The following is a 21,084-nucleotide window of genomic DNA, read 5'->3' as shown; positions in this document are numbered from 1 at the left end:
AGTACATAAAGATTTACCTGTACAGGTCTGTTGAAGCGAGGTGGTAGAGGTAGTGGTGGTGTTTTTCTTTGGTACTGCTTTGCCTGGTTGAACTGGTACTCCACAACTCAGAGTGTAACTATTTTCTGAGTCTACACACATGTAACACAAAATGGCAAAATATTTTAGAGATGTAGCAAACTGATTGTAAGGCTGTAAACAAACTATTTTACCACAGATGCAAGTACCTGGATTTCACTAGCTTCTATCTTAAAAACATTTAAATTAAAAGCAGGATTTTTATTTGAAATTAAGCCAATTTACCACATTTTTATTATGGTATCCAAAAGGTCTGGAGCTAATTGTGTATGTGTGTGTGCGTGCATAGGGTAAAAATTGGCTACCAGAATGATAGAGCCAGATGAATCCTCAGTTCAGCCATAAATTGTTCATTAATAATTGGCAGCCTGACTATTTATTTTGGCCTAATGCTACAAACCCTGGTTTAACAGAGGTTTTATACCTCCCTAGTGCTCACCATATGAACCCAAAGAGACTATAAACACACTCTTTTACACTCACTAACACACACATGCACAGTTTAAATGCTTTTGATACATTTTTATTGCATATCATACAACCTAACACATACTCAGATGAATAAAAATGAGTGTACGTGAGTATGTAAAGACATGGCCGGGTTGAACTGCTCCTCTGTTCTCACCCTCTCTATCTTCAGAAAGATATATAAACAAGTAATTCACTTAGGTTTCAGGAGCCATCCATCAACGCATACCTCAGCCAACCCAAGCGCAGAACTTGTTTATTTAAAACTGAGTGGACATGCAGCCGGAACAGTCCTGTGTTACAGAATGTACTGGCTTTTGGACCATGTACCACACTTATGTGCTGCCTGGTAAAAACAAAACAGCCTTGCCTTTCACTATAATCTGGGTCAAGTTAAGCCAAGAGTTCAAAAGAAAAAAAAACACATTCCTACAAAATTTTATGTGAAAATTCAATCAAAAGCACAAACAAATCCAATAGTGTATAGGATTCCCTGCAGTGGATTTCAGTATCTGGTTGTCTATCATATTTTACAGTTAAATATTTGCTTAAGATAATGTAACAAATCTAAGAAAAATTGTTATAAAATAAGCGCAAAATTACCAACATATAATTTTAATAAAAAAAACTATTATTTTTTAAATTTGTATTTTTATCTTTGCACTGTACACTTTATAATTTATACTTTACAGTTGATACAATCTATACCAGCCTTGTATACCGAAAAAACACCTCCATATGTACCCACAGACCCTGTTGTAATGTGTTGTTGTGATTATGCAGGTACTTGTTTGTATAATGTGGATCTTTATAGTATGTATTATTACTTTTGATCTATGTAACTTCGGGATTAATAAAGTATCTGCCTGCCTGCCTGCCTGCCAGGCTGCCTGTCTATCTAAAAATATTCAGGACTGTATGGTTAAGGCTTTTACAGGGTACAGAATGGGGTTGGAATTTGTCATGTCAAAATCAAGAGCTGGCTACTGTTTGCCAAAACAACAATTAGTAACTATTATTTAAACCATGTTGTGACAGATTCACACAGTTAATACAAAAATAATAAATACAGATTAATACAAGTTAATAAATGTGATGTATGTATGAAAGGGGCACTGGATATTTTTGTGGTACAAAAACCAAATGTTCTGGTACACTCACTCACTCACTTTCTTAGCCGCTTATCCAATTAGGGTCGCAGGGGGTGCTGGAGCCTATCCCAGCTTTTCAATGGGCGCAAGGCACACAGTAACACCCTGGACGGGACGCCAGTCCATCGCAGGGCAAACACACATACGCACACACACATATACACACACCCATTCACCTATAGGGCAATTCAGTGTCTCCAATTAACCTGATTGCATGTTTTTTGGACTGTGGGAGGAAACTGGAGCTCCCAGAGGAAACCCACGCAGACACGGGGAGAACATGCAAACTCTGCACAGAAAGGACCCGGACCGCCCCGCCTGGGGATCGAACCCAGGAACTTCTTGCTGTGAGGTGACAGTGCTACCCACCGAGTCATGTTCTGGTACAGAGAATTGTAAAAGAACTTAAAAGAACTAATTATTGAATGGTTAGAAGAGCATGTAAGTCAGTGGTGTTAATTAAATACTATGGCCTTCACAGTCCAATGCACATTATTGTTGGTCTGGTGTCTAATTTATTATCGAATTTGAGTAGAAAAAGATTAACAGTGAGGCTTCTAAAAGAGTCATAGAATGTACATGCCACTAGATGCCAGCAGAGAGTGTAGAATATTCACAAAGGCAAATGAAAGAAAGCGTATCCAGTCACTGTCGATGAGAATTTTTATATATTTTTGTTGACCTGCTTATTTTTTTTTGGTAATGTACTGAGATAGATTGGCTCCCTGTCGTCATCACGTTTTTGTTTAAAAATTCTCCACACATTTTCTATTGAAGACAGGTCAGAGCAGCACATGGACGTCCCTGGAAAAAAATGTCGTCTTGAAGGCAGCATATGTTGCTGTAAGATCTCAGAAGTGTAAATTACCTTTGCCAAGAGCACTGACACAACCCTGTACTATGGCAGACCCTGGCTTTTGGACTTGTTAGTTATAACAGTCTGGCACATGGTGTCCATTTGTTCCAAAAAAGATCTGAAATATGAATTTGCCTGACCACAATACACGTTTCCACTCTGTGATGGTCCATCCTAGATGCCTCCAAGTCCAGAGAACTTAATGCCACTTCTGAACATGGTTACCATGATGGATTCTTTTTGCACAGTTAAGTTTTGTAAAGTTTTGGTATTTGTGCATGTAACTCCTGATTGTAATGTTTGAAAAGATTTGCTAATGTAATTTCTTGCACATGTGCTTATATCAGCTATTGATGAATGACGGTTCTTGATACAGTGCTGTCTGAGGGATTGTAAATCAAAGCAGATTAACTTGATTAAATCAAATGACATTAGTGGAGTTTTGTACTTGCGCAGCCTGTGTGAGTGTGTGTATTTGTGTGCGCTCACAGACAGCAGACCACGATGACTTGCTTGAGATCAGGCCAAATTCACAATGGAGTAAGACTTATGAGTGGCTGTACAGTCATGAGTGTGTAGAAATTGTACACTTATAGGCAGCCTTGGGGGCGCCAGTGTTGAGAGTTAAGGAACTGGATGTGAAGTTTTCCATCTTTATCACTTGAGGTCTGTCAGACGGAAGGCTCTGAACCCAAGAACACTATGAGTGACTTAGCCCCATGTCTCTGAGCTTGGCGACCAGTCTAGTGTGTTAAATGCTGAACTGTAATCAATGAACAGCAGGCATACATAATTCCTCTTTCTGGTGTCCAGGTGGGAGAGGATGGTATGGAGGACATACAAGATGATGTCATCAATGCTCCTATTGGTGCAGTAGGCAATCTCCCTCAAATTCTCTTTCTTAAAATAAATATATTGTTAAACAGAGGTATTGCTAAGCCGAAAAGTGGACACTCACATGTACACAAGTACTAAACAGCTCCAATTACCACTACCATACCCACTACAACGCTTACTCAAATTTGTCAGATGATTCTGCATTCTTTCAACTTAATTTCTAAAAAAAGTCCAATACTATTTAGGTGAAAAGAGTAATTAAAATAATTTGAAATCTCTCTCTCATTCTCTCTCTCTCTCTCACACACACACATGGACACACCTCAGCAGCAAAGTTATGCAGTGTGACCTCAGCTGAATAGGGCCGCAGAGAAGCACTGACCTGCCAGGAAGAGGGCGTTTGACGGACAGGACAGGGAACACGCCTCCACTCCGGCCGTCTTGGTGCAGCTCAGCAGGGCACGAGGAGCTGGCTTCCCATTGGGCAAACAACTCGCTGCCTCTAAGGGTCATGCAGGGTCAAGTTACCATGGAAACAGCACACACACAGACATCTATGTATGTGTATGCTCACAAAAAGGCTGAAAGTAGGTGTAAAGAGGGATGAAGGAAATGTATCAACACTTACCAACACAGTCTTTCTTGTTCCAGTGAAGCTTCTGCCCAGGAGGGCACACACACTCATAACTGCCCTGTGTGTTCAAGCAGCCATACTCACAGCGCCCATTATTAATGCTGCACTCATCAATATCTAGGTTACAAACAGACACAAACACACAAAAGCAATTCACTTCCATGATATAGACACAAAATCATTGGTCCTGTTACCTTTCTGTCTTAAATTTAAATAATTTAATGTGTTTAATGTTATTTTACAGTCTTTTCTACTATTAAAATAGCAAAATCTGACTGTTTACAACACAAACTCATTGTTTGTCTGTTGTGGGTGTATAGAAAGCTGCAGCTGTAGTCGCCTTTTGCACAGGTACTAATCATTTTTTTGAAATGTCAAATGTGTTAAGTCATGCAGTGTTACTTTAGGTTACAATGCGCTCAGGTGGTGCAGCGAGAAAACGCGCCTAAGCCAACATCTCGAACTTGTCGGTTCGAATCTCAGCTCTGGGTGCCTACACTACACAACGATTGGCTTGTTGTTCAGGGAAGGGTGTCGGAGGAGATTCCTCATGACTGATGCAATTACGACCTCTGCTGGCAGATTGATGCAGCCTGTACAGAGACGAGGGATAATGAGGATCGTGGTGTGTCTCTTCGTACACAAAACTGATCCACATATGAACTTGGATCAGTTTTTTGTGCAGGTGAAAAGATGCAGTCGGCTACGGAGGGGGGGACGTGTGTTATTCATGGCTCTCCTAAGTCAGAGTGGAATCAACATCAGTAGAAAGAAAGCGTAATTGAATACGACTAGATTGGGAAGAAAATTGGATGCATTATAATGCCTTAATAAAATATATAATGCTAAACTTAAAAGGTAACACCTTGCACCATTCAACTGGCCAGACGAATCACTAAAATGTGTTACTTTGTTAGGTCATACCTAATTTGCATTGAATCTTTATTTAATTGACACGTTGTTCTGTCTTCATGTTGCTTGCCGCTGTTGCCTCAAACCTTGACTTCATGTCAGGTTTCTACATAGAACATGACTAGTAGCCTTTCACTTTGTCACTCTATAGTGTGAATGCAGCTTTACACCTTTTGTATTATAACTGTGCATCTAACAGATAAAAATAGTTTAATAATGTCACAATGTTTTTGGGGCTGACAAAATTTTGGTAGAAATCAAATAAATAATTTTACGTTATTCTATATAATTCTACTGAAAAACACACAAATACATCAGCTTAATTCTTAGATTCTTCTGAAGTACCTGGAAATGGAGCTGATCTGCAATAGTCACATTCTATGGTAGTGGTATACGTTATGGCGCATTGCTTATTTGGTTGGACATAAGCCTGCTTTTCCAGTTCTCATCTTGATGTTACTTCATAGCCAGAAATTAAAGTGCCTGTGTAAGTGTGTGGAACCACTAGTGCTTCAAAAAGCCAGGGAAGTATTTTGGGTACCTAACAAGATCCATTGACAAAATAATAATTTAAATATTGTTTTATAATCATGCTGCTCTCCAGCAGCTGGTCATAAAAACACCCAAACTCTTTCTGCTTTATCACAGTTTTATTTTACTTTTGCATTTGCTATTATCAAATAATACATGAATCTAGGTGTGTGCATATGTGTGAACCCACCTCCACAGTGTGTAAAGCCATAGAGAGTGTAGCCTTTGTGGCACAGACATTCAAAGCTTCCTGGGTAGTTCATACATATGTGATCACAGGCCCTCTCAAATGAGCACTCGTCAATATCTGCAGAAGAAAAACACACCCCTTAAAGCATTTAAATCAAAGTACACTGAAAGCGCAAGCATTTAAGCTAAAATGTGAGGGAAAATGCTGCTTTGTTGTGACCATCCTTTTGCCTTCAAAACAGCATCAACTCTTGCACTCTAGGTACATTTGCACACAGGTTTTGGAGGAACTCGGCAGGGAGGTTGTTCCAAACATCTTGGAGAACTAACCACAGATTTTTGTGCATGTAGACTTACATACTCAAATACTTCTCTTAAGATCTGTCTTGTTGAGATCAGAGCTCTGTGGGTGCCATATCATCATTTTTCTGCACCCTAGTTTCTATGTTCTCGTGTATAGTTGAGTCGCTTGGCCTTGTTTCCACTTCAGGTATGGCTTTTTTGACCACAATTCTTCCATGAAGAATCTGCTAGTTGCTGCCAGTAAGCATGATGTGTCTTTCATCTGCTACACTAGGTCTCCTTGGCCGACCACTGCTTCTACAGTCCTTAACATTGTCTGGTTCTTTGTGCTTCTTTAAAAGAGCTTGAACAAGCACATCTTGAAATGCCAGCCTGCTTTACAATCTTTGCCTGGGAGAGACCTTGCTGATTCAGTATAACTACCTTGTGTCATGTTGCTGTGCTCAGTCTTGCCATGGTATATGACCTGGGACATAAAATTGCCTTCCACACCTTCTTTGTAGCAAAGTTTGGCTGTTCCTCACCCAGCCTCATACACAGCTGTAGCTGTTTCAGTTTATGACTGTGTTTCAACCTACATATGAAAATGATTATCATTATTACCCAATTGCTATAACTGGTTAATCATACACCTGCCTATAATTCTACAAAATCCCTGAGTTATGCAAGTGTACATAGAAGAATTGATCCTGTTTTGAAGGCAAAGAGTGGTCACACCAAATATTGATTTAATTTAGGTTTTAAATGTCCACTAAATTGCTTTTTACAGATCATTTACAACTGGAATTAAAGCCTATACTTAAGAATCAAAAACATATTACTCCATGTGTATTTTACTTATTTTTTTACATGCTTTTTGAGTATATTTACTTTACAAGTCTGTTTTAACATTTTGTCACCAACCTATAATCTGTGTTGAACAAACCCTATACTGTGAAAATATTCTAGTAAAATTTGACCCACTTGAACCTGCCTCTACATTTATTATGTTTACCCTTGTAGAACTTGGAGAAATGCATCTAGTATCGCACCACATTTGTTGACACATTGGCACAGTTTTCCTTTGAGACCCCTGAAGCCACTTCCTTCAATAACACTATTGAGCACGTGCGTAATGATATTGAATATTCCTGTTTTGAGCATTTGAATGGAATGTGTTATCAAATATTTTTAACACAGTGTATTTAGTACCCAGTTTAATTCTGTCTTTTAAATCTTCACTTTATTATTGTAAGCAACAATGAGGGAATAAGGCAGAGATTGTAAATACATTTATATGATTTGTATGGAGGTAAGATACCCCTACTATGTCTCTTAGTCCAAGAGTGCCAGCAGGCACAAAGCCAGAGCAATTTGCCCTCCCCATATGCCCACTCTGGCACACATAAACACACACGCAAACATTTAAACCGCAAGTATTTTTCCTATACAGATTTGCTGGCATGAATCGCATAAACACAAGAAATAATTAAATATATACAACTCATAATAATCAGGGCAGTTGTAGCCTAGTGGTTAAGGTACTGGTCCAGTAATTAGAAGGTTGCCGGTTCAAGCCTCACCACTGCCAGGTTGCCACTGTTGGGCCCTTGAGCAAGGTCCTTAACCCTCAACTGCTTACATTGTATACTGTCACAGTACTGTAAGTCGCTTTGGCATCTGCTAAATGCCGAAAATTTAAATAATACCACTTAAAATAAACAAAGTATATAATTATTACAGGTTAGTAGTTACTATAATCAAATCTTAATCCAAAATGCATATATATACAGTCTAAGCAATTGAGGGTTAAGGGCCTTGCTCAAGGGCCCAACAGTGACAACCTGGCAGTGGTGGGGTTTAAACCAGCAACCTTTTGATTACTAGACCAGTACCTTAACCACTAGGCTACAACTGCCCTAAATAAAAATATATCCAAAGAATGTAAAAAGTGAGATAGCCTGGTATTAAACATCAATATTACAGGCCAAACCAACCACTGCATGCTGCCTCGATTTCTCAAACACATAAACACATCTTAGAATAGACTGATGTTTGGATTTCTTTAATAAAATGTAGTTCTGCTGTCATTCTTTTTGCAAATTTATCCAGTAACTTAGTAATTAGTAATTTGTACAAGCTTTGTGTGCCTTCAGTTTTCTTTTTTCTTAATTTAAATTGCATTGATTGGCTTTGTGTTTCTTATTACCATTTCTAACAAAAACCTTACAATACTGACTTTCCATGATATACCACATTGTAAATCAATGGTAGAAACTCACATTACTCCTAGAAGCCATATCTTTGATTATTTTAAAAAATGAACAAGTATCTGTTTGATCTGGCTTAAAATTGATTTTTTTCGCTCTTTTTCTATGGTACCACTGAGACTTAAAGTCTGGTCTCTACAGTGGTAGTCTATCTGTACCAATTCCTGAAATTCCAGCAACCACCTCAACCCAGACAAGGACAAAGTAGTTAAACTGAAAAAAATATCTAAATAAAGAAATGAATGAATAAATAGTAAATAACTGCTAAATCTTTAGGGAAAACTGTGTGAAAGACTCTTTACCAGGGTTGGAAAGTAACGGAACACATATCAGAAGACGTATTCATAATGTAAACATGAATTTATACTCATATTTAGTTAAATAAACACTACATGGTCAAAAGTATTTGGACACCTGACTATGAGCTTGTTGGACATCCCATTTTAAAAACAGTGACCTCTGTGTGGTCTTTTTATTGAGACTGTTGGTGTAGTTGGCACAGGATTTTTACAAGACTCGTTACAAAAGTGTTAAACGGGGCTGAGATCAGGGCTCTGTGCAGGCCACTGGTGCCCCTATACTTTTGCCCATATGACAGAAATCTCACAGTGCGATATTCAGTGCTACAGAGAGGGTTGCCAGATGCAGGATAAGCTGTTTTTTATATTTTTGGACAGTTTAAGTTAGATTACATACATAATGTAATATTCTGTCCACCTGGTTCCAATATTTTGGCCTACCAGAACTGCCTCTGTTAATAAAATTTGAGGTATAGTGTGACTTTGTGACATGTTGACATATTGTATTCAGAAAGTATGGCTAAGTGGGTAGCACTGTCACCTCACAGCAAGAAGGTCCTGGGTTCGATCCCCAGGTGGGGTGGTCCGGGTCCTTTCTGTGTGGAGTTTGCATGTTCTCCCTGTGTCCGTGTGGGTTTCCTCCGGGTGCTCCGGTTTCCTCCCACAGTCCAAACACATGCAAGTGGGGTGAACTGGAGACACTAAATTGTCCAGAACTGTGTTCGATGTAACTTTGTGAACTGATGAATCTTGTGTAATGAGTGACTACCGTTCCTGTCATGAATGTAACCAAAGTGTAAAACATGATGTTAAAATTCTAATAAACTAACAAACACACATGAATATATTCAATAATCAGCCACATTCAGCCAGCTCATTACTTACCTTGACAAGTCCGTTCATTGGTCAGGAGCTTGTGGCCTTTCTGACAACTGCACTCAAAGCTGCCAATTGTGTTTCTACATAAGTGGTCACAGCCACCATTATTCTCCAGACACTCATCTATATCTGTAGGGAGAACAAAACACAACAATTGAGGTTGTATACAAGGATATAGAAGGAAAGAAAACACACTAGAAATACGAGTTTTTTCAAAAACAAATTACATCACATTTCTACACAGTCACCTTCCTTTGCGATGCATTTTTCCCAGCATCCTACCATTTTAACGCCATCAGCAAAAATTTTCACAATATCATCACATGAAAATCGTCTTCCTCTTAAAGCTTCTTTGAGCATCCAAAAAGGTGGAAATCAGATAGCACTAAATCCGGACTATAAGCTCTCTCAGACACATCCAAATACTACTCGTATTTTAGCCAGGAAGAAAATCCAGTCAGATAGGTCACACAATTTACACACATTTTATGCAACTGTAATCATGTGTGTGAGATGCAGTGGAGCTTCCACAGCATATTTTTAATACATAAAACAACCAGCAGTGGTACCTTGCTATGTACAGTGTATCACAAAAGTGAGTACACCCCTCACATTTCTGCAAATATTTCATTATATCTTTTCATGGGACAACACTATAGAAATAAAACTTGGATATAACTTAGAGTAGTCAGTGTACAACTTGTATAGCAGTGTAGATTTACTGTCTTCTGAAAATAACTCAACACACAGCCATTAATGTCTAAATAGCTGGCAACATAAGTGAGTACACCCCACAGTGAACATGTCCAAAATGTGCCCAAAGTGTCAATATTTTGTGTGACCACCATTATTATCCAGCACTGCCTTAACCCTCCTGGGCATGGAATTCACCAGAGCTGCACAGGTTGCTACTGGAATCCTCTTCCACTCCTCCATGATGACATCACGGAGCTGGTGGATGTTAGACACCTTGAACTCCTTCACCTTCCACTTGAGGATGCGCCACAGGTGCTCAATTGGGTTTAGTCCATCACCTTTACCTTCAGCTTCCTCAGCAAGGCAGTTGTCATCTTGGTGGTTGTGTTTGGGGTCGTTATCCTGTTGGAAAACTGCCATGAAGCCCAGTTTTCGAAGGGAGGGGATCATGCTCTGTTTCAGAATGTCACAGTACATGTTGGAATTCATGTTTCCCTCAATGAACTGCAGCTCCCCAGTGCCAGCAACACTCATGCAGCCCAAGACCATGATGCTACCACCACCATGCTTGACTGTAGGCAAGATACAGTTGTCTTGGTACTTCTCACCAGGGCACCGCCACACATGCTGGACACCATCTGAGCCAAACAAGTTTATCTTGGTCTCGTCAGACCACAGGGCATTCCAGTAATCCATGTTCTTGGACTGCTTGTCTTCAGCAAACTGTTTGCTGGCTTTCTTGTGCGTCAGCTTCCTTCTGGGATGACGACCATGCAGACCGAGTTGATGCAGTGTGCGGCGTATGGTCTGAGCACTGACAGGCTGACCTCCCACGTCTTCAACCTCTGCAGCAATGCTGGCAGCACTCATGTGTCTATTTTTTAAAGTCAACCTCTGGATATGACGCCGAACACGTGGACTCAACTTCTTTGGTCGACCCTGGCGAAGCCTGTTCCGAGTGGAACCTATCCTGGAAAACCGCTGTATGACCTTGGCCACCATGCTGTAGCTCAGTTTCAGGGTGTTAGCAATCTTCTTATAGCCCAGGCCATCTTTGTGGAGAGCAACAATTCTATTTCTCACATCCTCAGAGAGTTCTTTGCCATGAGGTGCCATGTTGAATATCCAGTGTCCAGTATGAGAGAATTGTACCCAAAACACCAAATTTAACAGCCCTGCTCCCCATTTACACATGGGACCTTGACACATGACACCAGGGAGGGACAACGACACATTTGGGCACAATTTGGACATGTTCACTGTGGGGTGTACTCACTTATGTTGCCAGCCATTTAGACATTAATGGCTGTGTGTTGAGTTATTTTCAGAAGACAGTAAATCTACACTGCTATACAAGCTGTACACTGACTACTCTAAGTTATATCCAAGTTACATGTCTATAGTGTTGTCCCATGAAAAGATATAATGAAATATTTGCAGAAATGTGAGGGGTGTACTCATTTTTGTGATACACTGTATATGCGCCCTGCATCTACAGCTTTGCAGTGAGTGGTAAAAGTAAACTGTGCAATTATTAGACCTAATAATAACCACAAGTTGCTCATGAGATTTTAAATCATGTACCTAATTAAAGGCATTGTGGGTATGCTTTTTTTTTATTTTTTTCGCTTTTTCCAAACATAAAATCTGAATTCCAGTTTAGGAACTATGAAAAAAGTAGACTTAAAACTGCTTAGGGCTTCCGGTTTTGTGCACCATACACCATTCTATGTTTACAAGTTAAAATTTATGTTTCCACTATTTTGCTATATATTAATGGCATTAAGCTATTAACCTATAAATGTGCAACCATATGCCAGTAGCCTTCTATGCTTTTCACCATGTTCACATTCATAAGTCCGCTGACTTAAGTGGAAACTTTTTGGATTTATAATTCACTTAATCACCAATACAATGTCAACATATTTGAATTATAGTTGGTCGTTTGTCTCCCACATCAGTGTCAGAATGGGATAATGATCAAAGCTAGTGTAAAAAATGTGCAGTAATGTCAAGCACTCCCTCTCTGACCTCTCTGGAGGCAGTATATCATCATATCTGACAGCACACTTCCTCTATACCTGTTTGACTTTAACTTTTGAATTATGATCGTTCTAAATAGATGTAATGGAATCATTAATAGCAGACAGGCACCTACAGAGAGCAGAAATTAAATCTTATTTCATAATGGCTCTAATTTTGTATTTTTTTTTTAAAGGAAGCTTATAGCAGCCTTCTAAGAGGAAGTTCAAAATATAAGTTCATGATGTGAGAGATTTGAACCTGGGTGAACCTGAATGCACCATCCTGGTATTTCTACTTCTCCAAGTTCACTCTTTAATTTCCGCATGACACTGTTAGGTAGTAGAATAATAATAATAATAATTGCTAGCCCAGGGTTTGAATCCCCCAGGTGTTCTATATACAGACATGATAGGCAGTGCTAATTATGGGAGTCTGGCCAAAGTCCCCTAATAGGTTTGGCGTCCTATCAGGGGTGTGTTACTTAACCCACTGCAACCTCAACCAGGATAAAGTGGTCATAAAACATCAAAGCAAATAATAATAATAATACATGAATGGCACAGTGGTGCAGCAGGTGGAGTGTGTGCTGCACAACAGTATTAGACCTGTAAACCTCTGAAACCTTGTCTCCAGTTTCTTTCCAAAGCATGCAGAAGGTTGACTGGCTGCCCTTAATTTGTTTCTAGGTGTGAGTAAGTGAATGGGCAAGTGTGTGATGCCCTGTCATACTGGCACCCTGTCTAAAGTGCTTTTCTGCCTTAATTCCATCGGTATGCTGATTTTAAAGGGCAGTACTAGACTGTTAATTAGAAAATTGCTGGTTTAATCACACCACCCCCAACAGCCCACTGATGGGCCTGTGAGCAAGGCCTTAAATCACCAATTATTTGCTTTTGCTTTGTGTAATAGCACATGCTTAATTCTTAAATGTACATGTAAAATGCTTGAAACAAACTTGTTCAAAAAATGCAAATTCACTTTGAGTACTAGTGGACGCACTCCGAGATGCATGTGTCCAAATATTTAAAGTAAAAAAGCAATGAAAAATAATGTCAGTGGAAAGTCAGACTCTTCCAAATAACTCAGGACAGAGCGCTTGGACCCAGCTTTCATCAGCAAGAACATTTTCACAGATTGTTCTCAGCAGCACACCTCACGCTAGCTAATCTCTAAGAAATGTGGGGCAGAGCATGCCAGTTTATTTTCCTGAAATTTAAACAGCCTGTTTTATTTGCTTTCTTCATAAAGGGATTTAGTCATGTAACAACACAGACAAAAAGTAATACAACGTTGCCCATCTACCCCCCCTCCCCTTTGTTGTTGGTATGCAGTGCCTTTTTCCCACCAAATTGTGTCTATCTACAGAATATGGTACAAAACACAAAGAATGCAAACACACAATATACTTCTACATTAAGTATAGTTTGGTCAATACTTGTTGCTTTATATACACCGATCAGGCATAACATTAAAACCACCTCCTTGTTTTACAATCACTGCACATTTTATCAGCTCCACTTACCATATAGAAGCACTTTATAGTTTTACAATTACTGACTGTAGTCCAACCTGCTTTCACCCTGTTCTTCAATGGTCAGGACTCCCCCAGGACCACTACAGAGCAGGTATTATTTGAGTGGTGGATCATTCTCAGCACTGCAGTGACATTGACATGGTGGTGGTGTGTTAGTGTGTGTTGTGCTGGTATGAGTGGATAAGACACAGCAATGCTGATGTAGTTTTTGAACACCTCACTGTCACAGCTGGACTGAGAACAGTCCACCAACCAAAAATATCCAGCCAACAGCTCCCCGTGGGCAGTATCATGTGACCACTGATGAAGGTCTAGAACATGACCAACTCAAACAGCAGCATTAGATGAGTGATCGTCTCTGACTTTATATCTACAAGGTGGACCAACTAGGTAGGAGTGTCTAATAGAGTGGACAGTGAGTGGACACTGTATTTAAAAACTCCAGCAGCACTACTGTGTCTGATCCACTCATACCAGCACAACACACACTAACACACCACCACCATGTCATTGTCACTGCAGTGCTGAGAATGATCCACCACCTAAATAATACCTACTCTGTAGTGGTCCTGCTGAGGGGGGGGGGGGGGGGTGTTCTGACCATTGAAGAACAGGGTAAAAGCAGGCTAAAAAAAGTATGTAGAGAAACAGATGGACTACAGTCAGTAATTGTAGAACTACAAAGTGCTTCTATATGGTAAGTGGAGCTGATAAAATGGACAGTGAGTGTAGAAGTTTGTCTTCAGCTGCTGGGGATCCCTGATTGCATTCAAGGAGAGTATGTTGCTGCTCATGCCTCCTCCGACACATCCGCAGTCCTAGCGACCCCCTACTTTTTGGCCTCTATCTGCTAACCAGGGTCCTTGCACACCCACCCACATAGTCCGGTCATCCCGCCCTATCAGTCGTGGTGGCCAGTTAGTGTCTGCTGCAGGCACTGCCAATTATACCCATTAGATAGCGCCCAGCCGACTGGTGGTAACGCAGAGTTTCGAACAGAGGAGTTCAGAATCTCGGCGCTGGTGTGTTAGTGGAATATCTCACTGCACCACCTGGGTGCCATTAGTAAATTTTGTAATAATTATGTTATTAAGGCAAGAGCATGCAAGTATCTACCAAAGAAACATAATAATAATTGTTAACCCACACATCTGCTACCATCTGTTGCCATTAGCCATGGTCAGATAGCCATACAAGTTTGGGCAGCAATCTGGTAAAAAATATTATATCCACGTTTCTTTATGTTTGTATTACAGACAACTGCTATAATACACCTTATGATAAATGCAAATATTTTAGAATGATAATCCTTCATACATGCTGCTAAAATTTTTAAAGTTGAGATGTTAAGGTTTCTGCGAAGTTTACACTCACTCACTTTCTTAACCACTTATCCAATCAGGGTTGTGGGGGAGTGCTGGAGCCTATGGACCACCATGGACGGGGCGCCAGTCCATCGCAGGGCAGACACACATACACACACACATACACACACACATACACACACCCATTCCCCTATAGGGCAACTCAGTGTCTCCAATTAACCTGACTGCATGTTTTTGGGCTGAGGGAGGAAACAGGAGCTCCTGAAGAAAACCCACGCAGACACAGGGAGAACATGCAAACTCCACACAGAAAGGACCCGGACCACCCCGCCTGGGGATCAAACCCAGGACCTTCTTGCTGTGAGGCGACAGTGCTACCCACCGAGCCACCGTGCCACCCTGCAAAATTTACAGCGAATGTAAATTACATTTCAACTTTTTTATTTAATTAACTGGATTTTTTTCTCGGAAAAAGTTTCAACATCCCACCACAAAATATTTTGAATGTGTTTGACAACATTCCAAAAAGCTTCTGAGGATAAAGCTGGTCCTACTTTTTATAGACCCTTCTTACATAATCAAAGTTATGTAAGTTGGTCACCCAGTCATTTGGGAAAGCTTTCCACTTACCATAACATTAGTATATATGAATAAAAACACACCTACACACAGGTCAGCAGACACTCACTTTATGAGCATGGGAAGGATTTTTTGTGGTCAAAGTTCTCTCAGGTCCTTAATTTTGTAATTCTGTCCTTGTGCATTAGGACTGTAAATTACAGTTTGACTACAGATTACAGACTAAGCTAAGCTGCTTCATCGGGGCTGTTATTACTACTAAAATGTTCATGGAAAATGTTTCTCTGGCTTCACTCTAGACCTCAAGGTATGATGACAGGCCTTTAATAAAGTCCACCAGGCTTGTAAATAAAATAGTTCTCTATAAGAACCCTAAAATCATCAGGAAAAAAACTAGAGTTCCAGCAGACTGGATAGAGGTGAGAGTGTGAAGGCATTCATTTGTGACAGGTCATCAGGAAAAGTAATGAGTCTTTTGAAGTAGATTTTTCAGTGGTACCATTTATGTCCTTTTATGTCATTTACGTCCACTGGTTTTCAGTTGTCAGTGGTGGGGCTTGAACTGGCAACCTTCTGATTATTGCTCCAGTACCCTAACCACTAGGCTACAATGGCCAGTGCTGTGCACTTTTTTTTTTTTTAAAGTGATGTGAATATCTTTGGTTCCTACATAACCACTTTTATTTTTGTTATGTAATATGCTGCCTCCCTAGCCCAAAATGAAATTTAAAATGGAATTATCAAATAACTGAAGTTTTGGAGAAAAGGGTCATGGCTGAATCTTCCAACTTCAAACTGACTGCTTATATGTGTACCCATCATTCCCTTCTCTCCTTCTTGATAAATCCTTGCAAGCAGACTTGCAACCGAACCTCCATGTCTCACATCAGAGACCATGCAGATTCTCACACAATGGTTTTTTAACATCATAAACTTAATATCAGAGACTACACACTTTTTCATACAGCTAAGCTGCATTGTCTGACTGCTACCAAACACTACTCACAATCTAATGCTGTTCCTTCATCCTTCACTTCCGCTGCCTCACAAAGCTGCTGTAACCACGACAGTGCTAAACATCAGCATCTTAAGCTCTACCATCTTCTCTAAATCTGCTAACTAAAAGCTCCAGCTTTAAACTGTCATGTATGAGAACTTTTTACTGTTCCAGAATCCAAGTATTTTCTCAGCCCTCTCAATTCATCAGACAAGACTGCCACAAGCTACAAAGATTCAAATATCAGAGTTCTTCAGAAAGTTTCCACACTTTTTAAACTCTATTTATTAAGAATTTTAAAAACAAATTTCATCACTTTGTCACCTTCTGATGCATTTTCTCCAGCGTCACACCAACTTTTTAATGCCATCAGCAAAAAATTTGCTTTTTGGTTGAGTGCATAGCCACTGATTCAGCTGCTTTCACATCATCATTACATGAAAAATCTTCTTCCCCTTAAATCTTCTTTGAGCGTCCAAAAAGGTGGAAATCAGATGTGGCTAAAACTGGACTATAAGCTCTCTCTCAGTCTCTCAGACACGACCAATTACTACTCCTCCCTCTGAAGGATGTGGGATCACGGGTGTTTAGCTTAGGCCTGCCTACCCCTATTTTATCCAATACGAACCCCATTCTTTCAGGCTGATCAAATATTGAAACCGCTCAAATATCAACCTTACCTGCAAACAGCTTTACCAACCAATACAACCTGCCAAAGCTCGATCTTCAACCCACTTGGGTGGTACGGTGGCTAAGTGGGTAGCACTGTCACCTCACAGCGAGAAGGTCCTGGGTTCGATCCCCAGGTGGGGCGGTCTGGGTCCTTTCTGTGTGGAGTTTGCATGTTCTCCCTGTGTCCGGGTGGGTTTCCTCCGAGTGCCCCGGCTTCCTCCAACAGTCCAAAGACATGCAAGTGAGGTGAACTGGAGACACTAAATTGTCCATGACTGTGTTCGATATAACCTTGTGAACTGATGAATCTTGTGTAATGAGTGACTACCGTTCCTGTCATGAATGTAAGATTACTTGTGATCTACCATGGACCATGCTGTTCACTCTCCTGGCAGCAAATTTCAAACACCACAGACACTTTACATGCCGCCGCGCCACCCTACTACAACCCCACAACCTAGCCATTTTCCATATAGTTAACTACGCAGGCTGCAATAACTTCAATCATGCTAAATGCTTTGCATCATAATGCAAACTTCTCCATGCATGTCCATACTATGGTCATGCCCACACACCTTCACATCACCCGACACCCTGTCACAGACATAATGCTTATACACAATAATTAAAAGAGATGGAAACAACACATTTAAAACTTTACAGGAGTTAATAACTGAACTAATGGCCAATTATATAAATATAAAAAAACATACAAGCTACTACTGGTCAGCAAAATAATCATATGCAGTGCCCAAAATTCAGTACATTTTGTTGCTTTGGAAAGAATCATCCACCTTCTCAAAGGTTTCCCACAAAATAATGTAGTGTAAGACTTCTGTATGAACCTGATTAAGATTTAATGGCATGCTCATAATAAGTTTTTACAAAGTTTCCTATCAGGTGGCACTTATGATAAATGACTTTTGTGTATGCTAGTGTTTATGTAAGATAAATGGTGTGCCACAAAACGGATCAAAGACATGATGATGTATTTATGGTAGCAGACCCTGAGGCAGATCTAATTATGAGGGTGTGGAGCAGCTGGACCAGCCTGACATACATCTTCCAGGGTGCAAACTTATGCTTCCATACATGCACATACACCATTCACATCTAAATTCGACATAAATCCCAACCACAAATGCATCATAGCTTTAAAAACAGTGGAAATGTATTTTTACCACATATAATTTCACCACATAGAAAATATATGTACACAGTATATGTAACATTTGAAATCTATTAGCTACTACTATGGGTGTCAAAGCTGGAGTGATCAGTAGCCTGTTGCAGCAGCCCTCAGCTAATTAGCATTTTTGTGCTTATTTTCCTCTTTCTTTCTACTCTATTACTGTATAGATGACAGATTGCGTGATACTTTTTAAATTGTTCTGTATAGTTGTAACAGTAATTGCAACTATCAAGTCAATATTAATTTTTTTTATTCTAATCTTTTTTATTTTCTCTAACTGTATTTACTCTTTGCTGGAGCTACTATAACACTTGAATTTCCCCCATGGGGATCTTCTCTTATCTTCAAGTGGGGTCCTGGTCACCTTGGTTAAAAATCTGGCTCAGGATTCAGTTTGTAAAAGTTTTTTCCTATCTTCCAAAAAATATCAGAAGGTGAATTGCCAGTAAGTGATTTAGTAAATGAGTCAGGTAGTGAGTGAGTGAGTAAGTGAGTTGCGTAGTGAGTCAGGTGGTGAGTGAGTGAGTGAGTGAGTGAGTAAATGAGTCAGGTAGTAAGTAAGTAAGTGAGTGAGTAAATGAGTCAGGTAGTGAGTGAGTGAGTGAGTGAGTCAGGTAGGGAGCAAGTGAGTGAGTGAGTGATTAAGTAATTGAGCCAGGTAGTGAGTGAGTGAGTGAGTGAGTGAGTGAGTGAGTGAGTGAGTAAATGAGTCGGGTAGTGAGTGAGTGAGTGAGTGAGTAAATGAGTAAGGTAGGGAGTGAGTGAGTAAATGAGTGAGTGAGTAAATTAGTCAGGTAGTTAGTGAGTGAGTAAATCAGGTAGGTAGGGAGTGAGTGAGTGAGTGAGTGAGTGAGTGAGTAAATGAGTCAGGTAGTGAGTAAGTGAGTGAGTGAGTGAAATAATAAGTAAATGAGTCAGGTAGTGAGTGAGTGAGTGGGTGAGTGAGTGAGTGTGTAAATGAGTCAAGTAGGGAGTGGGTGAGTGGGTGAGTGAATGAGTGAGTGAGTGAGTTAGGTATTTAGTGAGTGAGTAAATGAGTCAGGTAGAGAGTGAGTGATTGAGTGAGTAAATGAGTCAGGTAGTGGGTGAGTGAATGAGTAAATGAGTCAGGTAGGGAGCAAGTGAGTGAGTGATTGATTGAGTAAATGAGTCAGGCAGTGGGTGAGTGAGTGAGTAAATGAGTCAGGTAGTGAGTGAGTGAGTGAGTAAATGAGTCAGGTAGTGAGTGAGTGAGTGAGTGAATGAGTGAGTGAGTAAATAAGTCAGATAGTGAGTGAGTGAGTCAGGTAGAGAGCGAGTAAGTAAATGAGTCAGGTAAATGAGTCAGTGAGTGAGTGAGTGAGAGTGAGTAAATGAGTGAAGTAGTGAGTGAGTCAGGTAGAGAGCGAGTGAGTAAGTAAATGAGTCAGGTAGTAAGTGAGTGAGTGAGTAAATGAGTCAGGTAGGGAGTGAGTGAGTGATTGAGTAAATGAGTCAGGTAGGGAGTGAGTGAGTGAGTGAGTGATTGATTGAGTAAATGAGTCAGGTAGGGAGTGAGTGAGTGATTGATTGAGTAAATGAGTCAGGTAGGGAGTGAGTGAGTGAGTGAGTAAATGAGTCAGGTAGTGAGTGAGTGAGTGAGTGAGTGATTGAGTAAATGAGTCAGGTAGGGAGTGAGTGAGTGAGTGAGTGAGTGAGTGAGTGAGTAAATGAGTCAGGTAGTGAGTGAGTAAGTAAATGCTTGGTTATATAAATGGTTTTAGTTGATCAGCCAAGTACAAAGTGGTGACAAGTGTACAGGGCAACAGATGGGCTACAGTCATTATTTGTATACACACAAATGTCATCTGTATGATAAATGTAGTTAATAAAATAATCAACAAATGTATGTACCAGATATGTGTACTTAATAAAGTGCTTAATGAGTGCATATGCCAGATTTTCTACTTGTCACAAAAGAGAAAATGATATAGTCACACCACATCCCTACGAATACCATAGCATAAAGAATGTGTATTAGTCCTCAGTAAAACCATGCTCACCCCCACAAGCACTCAAAGCACAATGACTAGTGGCTTTAGTAAATTAATAGTCAGTACTTAGCTAGCATGCCCCACTCTCAGTGTTCTGTCAGCTTTGTTTAGAAAGAACCCTCGATTACTCTGTGCCAAGATCACTTAGCGGTAGCTTAACTTTAAATACTCAGTCATTGACGTCAGTACTGGAATTTCAGAAGCAGGAATGCTTCGCAGCCAGAGCAACATCAACAACAACACCAAAGGTCCATTCCACACGACAGGACCTACAGACATGGAATGAGTTGGTCTTGGCTAAGGATCACTCACATAAGCACATGGTACTAACCAAGGCATCTCCAGCGAAAAAAATATTCTTCTGAGTTACCTGCAATTTAATGTTGTAGTCTAAATACAGGAAGTCTAAAATTACTTCCTGACATTCAGAAGAGAAACATGTCCAGAGAAAAATGAAGGAATGTTCCCTATTATTTTAAATCCAGAACATATAAACATACACAAACAGACACACTGACCTTTACAAGTCTTGCCATCAGGTTGCAGGGTGAAGCCGACAGGACAGCTGCAGCGTACTCCAGTGGCCGTGTCTTTACACGTGCGATCACATCCTCCATTATTTACAGCACAGGTCTCTGGGTGAACATGCACACATGCAGAGATATA

At 40.2% G+C, this 21,084-nt stretch overlaps 1 protein-coding gene across 2 annotated transcripts in view; it reads right to left on the bottom strand.

Annotated features, from left to right (window-relative positions):
• scube1 (signal peptide, CUB domain, EGF-like 1) overlaps window positions 1-21,084 on the bottom strand; it is a 129,364-nt gene that overhangs the window by 10,010 nt on the left and 98,270 nt on the right. For both annotated transcript variants that reach the window (XM_063005349.1, XM_063005356.1), the window contains 6 exons: window positions 20,937-21,053; window positions 9,393-9,515; window positions 5,658-5,774; window positions 4,019-4,141; window positions 3,773-3,892; window positions 18-131 (listed from right to left, as the gene is read on the bottom strand). In XM_063005349.1, the coding sequence (XP_062861419.1) occupies window positions 18-131; window positions 3,773-3,892; window positions 4,019-4,141; window positions 5,658-5,774; window positions 9,393-9,515; window positions 20,937-21,053 (714 nt within the window). The remainder of the gene's footprint in view (window positions 1-17; window positions 132-3,772; window positions 3,893-4,018; window positions 4,142-5,657; window positions 5,775-9,392; window positions 9,516-20,936; window positions 21,054-21,084) is intronic.

The sequence above is a fragment of the Trichomycterus rosablanca genome, chromosome 1 (genome assembly GCF_030014385.1).
Source record: "Trichomycterus rosablanca isolate fTriRos1 chromosome 1, fTriRos1.hap1, whole genome shotgun sequence".
Lineage (NCBI taxonomy): Eukaryota > Metazoa > Chordata > Actinopteri > Siluriformes > Trichomycteridae > Trichomycterus > Trichomycterus rosablanca.
Note: the sequence above shows the minus strand (reverse complement) of the source record. Positions and strands in the feature narration are given on the sequence as shown.